General features: G+C 46.0%; 1 protein-coding gene across 4 annotated transcripts in view; it reads right to left on the reverse strand.

Moving 5' to 3' along the window:
- The window catches only part of LOC137307259 (integrin alpha-7-like), a 170,949-nt gene that overhangs the window by 47,612 nt on the left and 109,722 nt on the right, over positions 1 to 13,615 (reverse strand). For all 4 annotated transcript variants that reach the window (XM_067976691.1, XM_067976690.1, XM_067976693.1 and 1 more), the window contains 4 exons: positions 9,479 to 9,686; positions 6,437 to 6,630; positions 3,469 to 3,557; positions 1,884 to 2,011 (listed from right to left, as the gene is read on the reverse strand). In XM_067976691.1, the coding sequence (XP_067832792.1) occupies positions 1,884 to 2,011; positions 3,469 to 3,557; positions 6,437 to 6,630; positions 9,479 to 9,686 (619 nt within the window). The remainder of the gene's footprint in view (positions 1 to 1,883; positions 2,012 to 3,468; positions 3,558 to 6,436; positions 6,631 to 9,478; positions 9,687 to 13,615) is intronic.

The following is a 13,615-nucleotide window of genomic DNA, read 5'->3' on the forward strand; positions in this document are numbered from 1 at the left end:
GGGGCAGGTTACGGGGGGGTGGGGGGGGACACCTGAGAAATCGGGTGGAAAGCACTCCTGCTTCCTCTTGCTCCAAAGGAAAATGAAAATACTTACTTTTAGTTGGCGGCCGCAGGGAACGCTGAAGAATCCTGAGCTCATTGGCAACAAATTTTGCAACGGGGTCCTTCAAGTGGTGCTAGGACCCTCATTAACATATTCAAGGGGTCTAATGCCTGCTTTGGGTGTCTGCCCGGGGAACGGTTGAAAAACGGGCCCCACATATTTAGCATTGGGACCAACGCCTGCGCAGATCGTATGCAGGCCCCCCCACCCCACCACTGCTAAATTGGGACTTTTTGCGCCCGTTTTATGCCTGAAAAACAGGCGCAACGCAGACCAATTTAGAATCGTACAGCACAGAAGGAGGCCATTCGTCCCACCGTGCCTATGCCGGCTCTTTGAAAGAGCCATCCAATTAGTCCCACTCCCCCCGCTCTTTTCCCAAAGCCCTGCAAATTTTCCCTTTAAGTATTTATCCAATTTCTACCCCAACAGTCTTTCTGTAGCAGCCAATAGGACAGGCAGATAATCTGCTCCCTGGCATCTGTCAAATGCACTCAATAACTGGCTATTTGGATGTGGATGAAAATGATGCAGCTTGATTTACCCTATAAATTTTTGTGTCAGGGAAGCATTTTTGTCTCTCAGCCATGTGAGGGATCGCAGGTGCCAACCCACATACTGTGACTCCATGCCATGCCACTTTGACGCATCAACACTCTCCACTATTTAAGCTCTTTGGTACTAATTAAGTATTTATAAAGTAGGCTGATGCTACACGGCTCAGCAACCACACAGATCTCTCAAGAAACGAGGCACGATTCAGTTGGACTTCAGGTTCGGAATCAAGCTATCAAAAGGTTGGCTCCTTCAAACCTGATTCATGTATCAATAAAGCCATTAGGTGAGAGGCCAAGTCTCTACTAGACCATGAGACACAGATATCTGCAAATCCACCACTAGACTTCCAAGACTGTCAGGAAATTGGATGCTTAGTCACGACGAGGCTGCAAGGGTGTTTGAAGAACCATGGGGAAGATGGACAAATAACCAAGAAAATGTCCCCCTATGCATCTTCTATTACTTTTTCTAAGGGTCTTGTAATTTTGTCCCCAATTTTTTCTCCCCTCTGGTCTTTGCAGGCAATACACCTCCCAAGGCTGAAAGGCTGATATCCTCCCAAGCTTTCACCAAAGACATTCTTGAGCCAATGAATAGGGGGTGCACAAGAATGACCTACTTTCCTTTTGATTTTTTTTTCTTCTCTTCCTTCTTTGGCAGACAGCTGGCTGGGCATCGGTAACTCAGCGAAGGATCAAATCTGCTTCCTGCTATTCTGTAGCACCATGCTAAAGACCCCCGCTATGCCACTAGTACCATTTCTTTGAAGGGAAAGATGCATCCAAATGGCCTGCATTTGACCAACAGATCTTTCTGAATGTCCAAATTCTGACCAATTTGTGTTATTTCAGGCTTCATGCCCACAGCAGACCAGCATTGTACCAGTTCATTTCATTCTATTTGGTGTAATACCAAAGGACAGGCACCTCAGAAATTGACCAACAGGAGTTATATCCCTTCACTTATAAAATCACACTTTGCACATTTTAACAGTCCAATAAACATTATATCCCAAGAATTAAACCCCCTCCACTCTCTGATCACAGGATTGGCTTGGATGAAGGTGGCACTCCAACCCATTTGATCTCCTCCTTCTGGAATACCAACCCTACAGCCTCTCTATTACACCATATAGCTGTTTCTGAAATGAGTCCTGGCCTCCACCACTTTTCCCAGCAATCCGTTCTAGCTATTGAACACCCTGTGTGCAAAGGCCTCACCTGAACAGAACTGCAGAGTCTGAGAGCGACCCGACCACCATATCTGGGTAAAAATTATCATCGATGTCCAGTCCTCCAGCTATGGAGTATCCGAATTTTGTCACTCCAACAGTTTCTCCTTCAATTATCTAAGAGCACGAAACCACAGTTCAACAGTATGAAAGAATTGCCATTTGAAATCACATATCCCCTAAATTCACCCATATTCTCATTTTCTATTAAGCAGGTGCAGCTCAGCCTGGCTCAATGCCGACAAAACGTCCCTGAAACGGCTAACTCTACAGCCAGCCTTATCACATATTGGGGATAATTTTGATTTTGGACAGTGGTGTAAAGCGGGCATAATTGAATCAGCCACCCGTTATACATCTCTCCCGATTTGACCTCAATAGAAATTAAATGCAAAGAGATGTATAACGGACGGCTGATCCGATATCGCCCGTTTTACTGTATCGCCCAAAGTCAAAATGACCCCCATTGACTCCATTGAATGGAGACACATATTGCCTCTTCCCCACTGTACAGTTATTGACACCAATCAATCCAATTGTTCCTCATGAGTGTTACCATTGGATCCACAACATCATGGGCCCAATCAGTAAACATCACAGTTCCACTGCTGTACTATTCTTCCCTTCCTCACCCCTATCCATTTTGAAGTGAATTTTCTTCTCCTCAGACAGAAGGGCAAATGGGGAATGGAACACTTTTTCACTCTTTGCACCATGCGCTCCAAGATCAAATATAGCACAGGCCAGGGTAAAGCACCTCAGCAAGGTGCACTAACCCTGACTTCAGTGAGCACTCTGCGTCAGTGTTCCCATTTCCTACCCTTGTGGCCTCGGTGAGCGAGACTATGGGACAGATTTTTCTCTTTAGCGCCTGGGTGAGAAACACCGTCTGAGCCGAGCGCAGGAAGGAGAATCGGACAGGGATGACTGCACGGCCACAGTGCAGCCCACCCGATTACCGGAAAATCAGGTAGACTGTGTTACGGGTGCGCAATCCTCCCCACCCTATTTACACCCAAGGTGAAAATCTGCCCCCATGAGTTTAGTACCAAGTTATGGACAGTTTTGTGCCATGACCTTGCAATTGACTGAAACAGGTTTCAGGCTGCTACAAACCAATTTCATTCATATCATCACAGCTAGCAAAGAATGTAGAATTTCATCCCATTTACATAGAATTACATAGAATGTACAGCACAGAAACAGGCCATTCGGCCCAACAGGTCCATGCTGGTGTTAATGCTCCACACGAGCCTCCTCCCTCCCTACTTCATCTAACCCTATCAGCATATCTGAACTGGATTCAAATCGAAAGTCCCAGAGATGAACAGAGACTATTCTGACCCCAGTGTGCACCATCCAGAACCTGTGGAAATTTGAGAGATTCAGTAAATGATCCCATTTGGAATAATGGAATTATCCCAATCTCCAAAGATCTAAGTCATGAGCCTGCAATATCAGTTGACTCAGCTGAGTTGGAAACAGAAAGTAAAACCATGTATGTGATTCTTAAACCCCTTCACAAACAGAGACTGTAATTCCTTTAATTAACCATGTACATTCCTGATAGGTACCTGAGCCGGAACCACATTAAGTCCGAAGTTGTTGCCATGGTAGATGTAGACCTTCCCCTGTCCATCGTAGGGGGCCCCAACAGCAATGTCTTACAGAACAAAAGAAAATTGTTCTTTTAATTCAGTCAGCTTAAGCAAGTACATAACATGCTGAGTAAAACACTTCCAATGTTTAGGGCTGCTAGTACCAGCCAGAAACACTTTGCATTTTTGAAAGTGGTAGTTCACGACCAGGTTTCTCAACCAGATTCACACTGTAACTTGGTAACTCAGTTTACTCAGGGTTAGGGCTGGATTTTCCTCTGTGTTCCTTCACTCACAGCCTCTTGTGTGGGGAATCAGTAAAAGCATCACATGACCTGCACTTGCTCATTTCCTGCACCTATTATCACCTCCCATTAAGGAATGCTGACTGCCACTTGGGTTGTATTCCATATGGCGGCAAGCACACTCTCTACTATTTTTCTTAAAGGAGAAAGTGGCCCACAGCCAACGCACGGGTGGTGGAAACCCCTAGCCTCCAACCCCTTACAAGGAGGAAGAGCTGGAACCATTGGGCAGGCATAAGTGAAAACAGTGGGAGATGGGGAAGTAGATGGGGAGGGGCCAGCTTCAGGTTGGCAATGAAATTTCAGTTCCTGCCGCACACATATTATCTGTCATCACAACACATTGTGAATGCTTAAACTTATACCTTGTCCTGAAAGCACTATGGTCACTGTGAAGCTTATCTACCCCAGCTTACCTCTTCTTTTTCTGCCCTTCTGGGTGTGCAAAAGCAACCAACTGAGGAAGAGCACCCAGAGGAACCTGATCACCTTGCTTCACAGCCTCCCAGAGAATAATGGACCTCTGGAACAGGCGGTCAGCTCGTGCAGTGGACGCAGATTCGCTGAATTCCTTCAAGAGATGGACCTGTTTCTGGCTGGGGCTGAGATCACCTCGTACAAAAGGTAGGTACTGCGTGGCATTAATCAGGGCCAGAATGATCTCCTGGACTAGTTTCGATTGCCTAAAGGTGTCGGAGAAGAATTTCCCAGATTTGTTCCCCCCAAATTGGCCTGGGTTTTCATCTATTTTTTCGCCTCGCCCAAGGTCTCGGGTGGGGTGGGGAGTGTATGTATTGTGATGCACAAGGTATCACCGATTGTGTGGGACAGGCTGGATGGATCAGAGAGTCTGTTCCCACCTGACATTGTTCGTATTGCCATTCATTCTGTCTCTACCAAGCACCAGCTCGGAGACACCCACCTGTGGGCGGGATGGAGATTGAGTAATTAGTGAACCTAAAGGGGAGAGCACTGGATGATGCAGAGAGCATAGGTTGCCTGGAGGAGCTGGAGGTGCAAGATGAGAAGGCAGTCATTGCTGGCCAGAGGATCAGGAAACATCAGCCCTCGGGAGCCAGGAGAGCACTCCCCCAGATTTATCAAGGCATCTGAAGCATGCCTTCAGAATACAGGTGATCTGCTCAATGACAAGCCTGCTGGTACCATAAGACTCATTGTATTGCTGCTCAGGGGGATTCCCTCAAGACCTGAACCCATGCAGCAGAGGGAACCCCTGAACTCAGACTAACCATCCTGCTTTTCACCTGTGTACAGTCGTGGCATGGTGAACTGTCTTAAAGTAAACAAATCGTGGTAGCTCCCTGGAATGTAAGCATTCATTTGCAGAACGAGCTGCTTCTGATCGCACACCAGCTGCACATTGATGGAGTGAAACCATTTCCTGTTGAGAAAGTTCATAGCGTTCTCGAAAGGGGATGATGTCGTGGGCGCAGTCAATTGGACCCTGCACCAGCCACTCTCTAAAAGTTGACAGCCATCTTATGCTGATGAGCTCGGTCCAGAGTGTTGGCTAGGGGCTGCAGAAAGTAACCTGAGACGTCAGCTGCTGATACACACAGGCAGGAATGACTTTTGAACTAAAGTAACCTGAGTTCAGTCACTGGCCTTGGCTGGAACTGGTTTGAATTAGCTAAGTTTTGTGAAAGACAAAGGAAATGTGATAAGACACAAGTCCTTATTTAGAAAATGCTACCTAAGTCCTTGGGACAGAGCCAATGAGGAGAAGACACAGGGTAACCGAGGAAGCCTAAACCAACGAAATAGAGAGACAGCACAGCTTGAAGAGATAAGATTCGGAATAAGAATGAAGGATCTGGGGCGTGGAGCCAGAGCGAAGACTCCGGAGACCAACCAACGCGGAAGTGGAAGAACCTACGTCAGGGACGTAGAGACGACGTCGAGAGAGAGAACGGAACGCCTGGCCAGCGTCAGCTCTCCTTTTCGGGTATTATCCTTTATATTCTGTGACCACTCAGGGAGTGTCAGAGAAACCTAGTGGGTGTGCGTTTAGATCTTAGTTTGGGTATAAGACTGTATAACCTGGTGTAAACTGCATGCCTATATCTAACCAGACGTATAAGCTATATGTATATGATCTAACGGCGTGAATAAAGTGAATTGAGAGTTAAGAGAGAATTGACTCTTCTCCTCTTTGTACTAAGCCAGTAACCGTAACCGGTAACCTCTGGTCAACAAGAGGAAGCAAAGTGAACTGGGCAGCTCATGTCCCTATGATTTTTCTCCCAGGTTTTGCTCGCAGCAGTGTCCAGGAGATTAATCTTTGAATTCCTGGAGACTCCAGGGCAATCCTGGAAAGTTGGCAACCCTTAGGCCCAGAAGACTTCCTTCTTCTTCTCCTCCTCCTGCGATCTACAAGGTTTTAAAAGCCAAGCATGGTGTTGCTTAATCACTACTTCTTGGACTTTCTCACTGACTTTTTTCAATCTTGGTGGCTTTATGGGGTTTAGCCCTTCAACTAGTTTTCGCAATTAAAAGAAAAGATTTTCAGAATTTGGATGGTAAATAATTTGCTTCAAATTGTTATAAAAATGCCACGGCCTTGTGTCCCCAGAGATACTGAATGATTCTGCGCATGGACAACATAGACCGAGACCTACCTTCGAACCCATCTTGATTAATGTCTCCAATGTTAGCCACAGCCAGTCCAAACAAGGAGTCTTTGGTCCCATTCAGTCGGACACTCCTCACTTTATTCCACCTGCCGGCCTGGTTAGTGTAGACGTAGACGGCGCCACCAATCTCTTCCTTTCGGTCAAAATAGTAAGGAGCACCAACCACGAGGTCCATCCACCTGCAAAACCAGGTCAACATAATGTGGTCACGTCGTGGAATGTCTGTATAAGTCTGACAGATGGAAAATCCAATGCAGCAACAGCCACAGTGCTAAGCTAAGCTGGAACAGGCTACGCATGTCATCATATTAAGGCCTTGATTTAGAGTTAATTGTTGAAAAATTACATAGAAATTACAACATGGAAACAGGCCATTCGGCCCAACCAGTCCGTATTGGTGTTTATCCTCCACTTGATTAGTATCCTAATCCCATGTGCCTACCCTGTTCCCATATCACTTTATTCCCTTTTCCTTTAACCACCTATCTACCCCATTCTTAAATGATGACATTGTCTCTGCTTCAATCACTAACTCTGGTTGTGCATTCCACAGCCTCACAACCCTCTGTGCACAAAAGATTCCCCTATTCTCTGTCCTAAATCACTTACATTTCATCTTATATTTATGTCCCCTTGTTCTAGACTCCTCCCAATCACTGAAAACAGTCTGTTTCTATCTACTTTGTCCCATCCCTTCATAATTTTAAACACCTCCATCAAAACACCCCTTAATCTTCTCTGTTCTAATGAAAACAGCCCTAATTTTTCAAATCGTTCTTTGTATTGTGTTTCCTCCTACCAGGCATCATTTGAATAATCAAAAAAAAAATTCTCCTCTTCTTTGTGCGGCACATAATGTTCATCATGCGAAGAGAATGGGCAACTAGCCCACTCTGAGGTGCATGAAATTGCACTCATTGAGGTGGAAATTGCTTTAGGCCCATCTTCAGGCCTGAAATGCGTGCATGGAGCACAATTGGGAGGCCCGAAGCCGGCCCGAAATTGGACTTTGGGTCTCATTAATATTAGTTGGGCGAGCTGCCGGAGTCTGTTGTGTCTCCACCGACAGCTTGCCTATTTGAAGAAGATTAATTACAGGCCGATTGCCTCGCTGGCAGCAGCCTGAAGGTAAGTCTTGGGAGGAGGGGTTAGCGGCGGGTGGGGGGGGGGGGGGGGCGGGGGGAAGGCGAATATAAATTAGGGGCCTAACAGCTGCTTTAGGCGGCCGCCAGGGATGCCTGAAAAATGGTCCGACCCAATATCTGGTCAGACGTCCTTCAGGAGTCCTTTGGGCACGGGACGCTGGCCCCAAAATTGGCCCTTGTTGTGCCCATTTTATGTCCGTAAAATGGGTGCAACATGGTCCAAATCTACCCCATTTACTCTACTCTCTTCATATACTAGTGTCCCTCCCCCCACCTCCCCACACACACAACTCCACTCCTCACAACCCAACTGAAATTAGAAAATGGATTGGTCACCTGTCCTTTTTTAGATTAAACTAACTTTTGTTCTTCGATCTCCCCGGGCGAATCACCATCCCCGGTTAAAAGGCCAACTGGGTGACCGGCTCCTAATTATCCAAGAATGCCAATCTGGAAGCAACCACGATGATGTGCACAACAGCAACCTGTGTTGACGCCCTCTCTGATTCTCCTTCTCACTGGGAGGGGAGAGTGGCAGACAGCATGCTGACTGGGAGAATCAGACGAGAAGAATGGGAGACTGTGTGCTGACTGGGAAGCAGAGAGGGGAGATTGTCAGAGTATGAGGCCCTCCCTCAACATCTCATCAAGATGGCAGGATGTCAGTATGTGGAGGAGCGCCATGCGCACCACACCTACTACTTTGTGGCACATTGACAATGGGCCTTCAATCCATCATGCCACTGCGAGCAATCTTACATTGACTGAATATAAAGCTACTATAGTGTAATGGTTAAGTTACTGGACCAATAATCCTGAGATTGTGAGTTCTAATCCCACCAGGACAGTTTGAGAATTTCAATTCAGTTAAAAAAATCTGGAAATAAAAAGCTGGTATCAGTAAAAGTGACCATGAAGCTGTCAGATTATCATAAAAACCCAACTGGTTCACTAGTGTCCTTTGGGAAAGGAAACCTGCCATTCTTGCCTGGCCTATATGTTACTCCAGTCCCATACCACTTCACCCTTAAGAGGCCTAGCAAACTATATTGAGTTGTATCCAACTGCTCAGTGGCTCAAGAAAAAGGCCCACCACCACCTTCTCTGGGCAATAAATTGCCAATGATGCCCACATCCCCAGAATGAATTAAAAAAAATATACTGAACATTCTCCTTCCTACTGAATCCTCATTGGTTGCTATTTTGTTTCCTGTTGAACACTGATATTCCAATACTTGGAATACTCTGGTCACCATGCCATGAAAAGGATGTACATGGATACAGGGAATAACTAATCTCAAGTGTAAAGGGGATGAACTATGGAGGAAATCTCAGAGACCTTTCGTTGGTGCCTCTGACACCCTGCATGATTTGCTATTAAAATGGCATCCGGGTCCAAATGACATCATTGGACCCTGGCATTTCAGTATTAACGAGGGCCTTGCTGCCTCCAGGTGGCCTCCTGCCTCGACTCTCCCGAGAACCCGGAGTTAAAATAACAGTGGGCACGAACGTGTAGGGTATGCAGCGGCCAGTGCCCGACCTCCATTTTAACCGGGCAGGCAGGGTTAAAATCGAGGCAAAAGACATTGGTGGTGTTCAAAATACAATTGGATGCTGGACTTGACGATGAAGCTGTCTGACCTCTTCTCATCCTAGACCACTCATATATTTGATCTGACTGTGGTAGAATCATCTCACATCTCATTTATGATAACAGCCCACAGTACAATATGTTGCCAACTCAATCCAAGCTTCCCCCCAGGGTTTATAGCGCTGTCCCAATTTATTTCATACTGGACTTAACTCCAAGGTCCTAAAGCGTCACTTAACGCACCATCGAGTGAGAGAGGAGAAGAATGATTAACGGATTTGTTCTTACCCATCGCTGTTGAGGTCAACTGTGGCAACAGAGTAGCCGTACGATGACCCCAGCTCCTCCCCCCACAGGATGTGCTCTGGTGCCAGTCTGTTGACGCCTTTTTTCCTCAGGATCACCACCGCCCCCGTGTGGTTGGCTCTCGGTGCTCCAGAGACCACACTCAGCTCGTTCCACCGAGTGAGCCCTTTACCTGAATCTACAGAGAATCCTGAAAGGAGTACAGGTGGTTAAAAAACGCCGGTTTATGGAGATGGTAGCACGGTTAGCGTGCAAGGAATTTTAGAAACAGAAGGCTCATGCATTGGGTTGGGGGGGGAGGGTGTCATTTCTTTTAATAATCCTTGGTTAGGCATCCTTCAGGATTTGTGTGTAAACCAAGTTACAATGGTACAGAACCTATCGGGCCTGTATTTGGTTACCTGAGCCAGCACATAGAGTACATATGTAAGCATGTGTTAGTAAAACAGATATCAGAGTACATATGGACATTGGGCTAAAATACAGAGTTTAAAGCAGGTCGTGGCTGTTGTACCCATTCTTCAAAGTTTGCAGTAATGGAGGTTGTTTTTGTTTGTAATTACAGAGGTCGTGTTGTTGTATTGGGTAGTTTTCAGGTTGGCTTGGTTCCCAGGACAACCAGGAGCAGTCTTCCCCCTTCCCCCCCCACACAAAAGAAAACTGTATCAGTGACTCTCTGCGTCAGTGCTGGGGATAGTTTGTGCTTCGCCAAGTCTTAGATCTGCTGAAATACCAGCGTTCACAATCCGGGTTTCAGATTTCTTCAAATAAATTTGTTCCAGACAAATTATGATTTAAAAAGTAACACTTGAACACAATTGGATGTGCGCCATTGTCTCTTCCACTGTATTCAAACAGAGAAACGTATCATGTATGAAACTTTACCAAGCGCATTTTATTCTCATTCATACAGTGCATTGGGGAGGATGATCAGATCCCATATTGCTGTACATGGGTTTCACCCTGTCCTTATCAGGCTCTTGTTAGCCAGAATTATAGAATCATACAGCACAGAAGGAGGCCATTTGGCCCATCGTGCCTCTGCCGGCTCTTTGAGAGAGCTGTCCAATTAGTCCCACTCCCCTGTTCTTTCCCCATAGCCCTGCAAATTTTTCCTTTTCAAGTATTTATCCAATTCCTTTTTGAAAGTTATTATTGAATCTGCTTCCACCGCCCTTTCAAGCAGTGCATTCCAGGTCAGAACAACTCGCTGCGTAAAAAAATTTCTCCTCATCTCCCCTCTGGTTCTTTTGCCAATTACCTTAAATCTGTGTCCTCTGTACTAAAGATTGTATTGGTAAGATATGCATGGCTGGAGGGAGATATCTGCAGGATTATTAATACCCCCTTTATATGACATAACTGCCTTGTGGAGAAACTTCTGAACAGGTTATAACAGCCCCGCCAGCAGGACAGAAACAACATGTGCCTACGTGCGCTTGAAAAACGCAATCAGGACCTTAATTTCTGGCCGCTAGAGTTTCCCCACTGGCTGCGGATGCTCCGTACAGGCAGCAAGGCAGAAATAGCATCACCGGTGGGTATAGGTGGCCTAGAAAACAATTGCGGCATGTGTTGTCAGTGGCAGCCATTTTCATTTGCCTCTTAAGAGGAGCAGCCAAGCACCACATAAAAGTGTTGGCGGACTCCTCGTATGGCAGTTACATCAAAGCGGTGTCACTCTTGGGAGTAATATAATACAAAGGGCATATAAGAATGTTTTAGTAAAGGCAAAACCCAACATTTCATCCTAGGATACCATACGGCCCATAAGACCCTTTCCAGAATACTTCATAGTGCCAGGAAAGAGACTCTTGGAAAAACATTCCGAACGTTTACCCCCAAATGCAGCCTCTGCCAGCAGATTCCAAGACGGCGGTAACCTTAGCATCAGTTGCCCTTATTGGTTTCCATTGATGATGCAGTTATGGTCCAAACCATTCTTTGCAATGACACCAAACATGTACCACCACAGATGTCTGTGTGCAAAGATTGTGCCATTTGCTCTCTTACAATGCTGTACAGTTTGCAGTGGAGTAGTAATCTGTCCTTGAGTTGGAAAGTGCTGAGGAGACACTGTTAGACCCAAAATCTTTCATGAGCAAGAAGGTGTGCATTATTAGCCAAAAGTACTTCATAAAATGTAAAACAAAATAGAAGCCACTCCGATGGTTTAGTGGGTAAAGTCTGTATAGTTAGTACTGGTGTAGTACTAGTTCGTACTGGTGTCATACTAGTTAGTACTGGTGTAATACTGAGCCATACTGATCAATGAAGTCCCACATTGATCCCTGATCTGCATTGAGTTAGCTGATTTTACATAGGGCAGAATTAACACCTTACCATGTCTCTCAAAAATCACTGAAGTCGCTGCTAGTAGATGGGCAAATGCAACCACCATTTTGTGGACATTCAGATCCTACAAACAGCAATGAGATGAATGATCAGCTAATCTGATTTTGATGGTGTTGGATGAGGGAGGAATGTTGGCCAGGACACTGGGAGAGCTCCCTGCTCTTCTTCAAATAATGCCATGGGACCTTTAAATCCATCTGAACAGGCACACGGGCCTTGGTTTAACGTCTCACCCGAAGTACCATTCAGCACTCTCTCAGTACTCCAACTACCTTGTCCTGCACACTCCTCCTCTTCCCTGTAATTGTCACTGTGTTGAAATCACAGCCCTGACTACTGCCCTAACTCATTCATTCTCAGGATCTCAAAGCTGAACCCATTCCCTTTCTCCGACTTAGCGTTAAAACCCAAGCTTAGCATTACTACTTAATTAAACTCATCTTCCCTCCTACTCTTTTCAACCATCTTGCCAAAGGAATCCATTGCAGAGCCACTGAAATTCTCACCTTTATGTCAACTACCATCCACAAATACATTTTCTCTCCGTTCTTCCTCATTGCACCAGCTCATTCTTGTCCTCTGTTGCTCCGTTCCCCCAGCACTATTTCCTCCAGTGATATTTAGATGGCAACTCACCCTCCTTACTCCAGTCCTGGCTTTCACTGCTCATTTTCATTCTGCTCTCCTTATATCTACCACCCCCGGCCTGTCTCTAATTTTAAATCCCCTCTCCCTGTACCTATCTTGCTGTTCCGAATCTGATTTTAAATCCCCCTCTCCCTGTACCTACCCTGCTGGGCTGTCTCTGATTTTCAAAGAATCATAGAATCATAGAAAGGTTACAGCACGGGAGGAGGCCATTCGGCCCATCGAGTCCGTGCCGGCTCTATGCAAGAGCAATCCAGCTAGTCCCACTCCCCCATCCTTTCCCTGTAACCCTGCAAATTTTTTCCTTTCAATTACTTATCCAGTTCCCCTTTGAAGGCCACAATTGAATCTGCCTCCACCACCCCCTCGGGCAGTGCATTCCAGATCCTAACCACTCGCTGTGTAAAAAAGTTTTTCCTCATGTCACCTTTGGTTCTTTTGCCAATCACCTTAAATCAATGTCCTCTGGGTCTTGACTCTTCTGCCAATAGATGGGAACAGTTTCTCTCTATCTACTCTGTCCAGACCCTTCATGATTTTGAATACCTCTATCAAATCTCCTCTCAACCTTCTCTGTTCCAAGGAGAACAACCCCAGCTTCTCCAGTCTATCCACGTAACTAAAGTCCCTCATCCCTGGAATCATTCTAGTAAATCTCTTCTGCACCCTCTCTAAGGCCTTCACGTCTTTTCTAAAGTGCGGTGCCTAGAACTGGACACAATGGGGGTGATTTTAAACCCCAAGAACAGGTGAGTTGGGGGCAGGTGGGAGTTGAAAATAGTTGATTTTTGGGTCACGACCGCAACCCGGCTTTATTTCCGGGTTGAACGTCGGCGCGGAAAAGTCCAGGCTTCCCACCGGGAATACTAAGTCCGAAAATTTTGCGGTTACGACCCAAAAAATCTATTTTCAACTCCCACCCGCTCCCAACCCACCCGTTCTTGTGGTTTAAAATCACCCCCCATACTCCAGTTGTGGCCGAACCAGTGTTTTATAAAGGTTCATCATGACTTCCTTGCTTTTGTACTCTATGCCTCTATTTATAAAGCCCAGGATCCCGTATGCTTTTTTAACCGCTTTCTCAACCTGCCCTGTCACCTTCAACGATTTGTGCAC

Source organism: Heptranchias perlo, chromosome X, assembly GCF_035084215.1.
Source record: "Heptranchias perlo isolate sHepPer1 chromosome X, sHepPer1.hap1, whole genome shotgun sequence".
In the NCBI taxonomy this organism is placed as follows: domain Eukaryota; kingdom Metazoa; phylum Chordata; class Chondrichthyes; order Hexanchiformes; family Hexanchidae; genus Heptranchias; species Heptranchias perlo.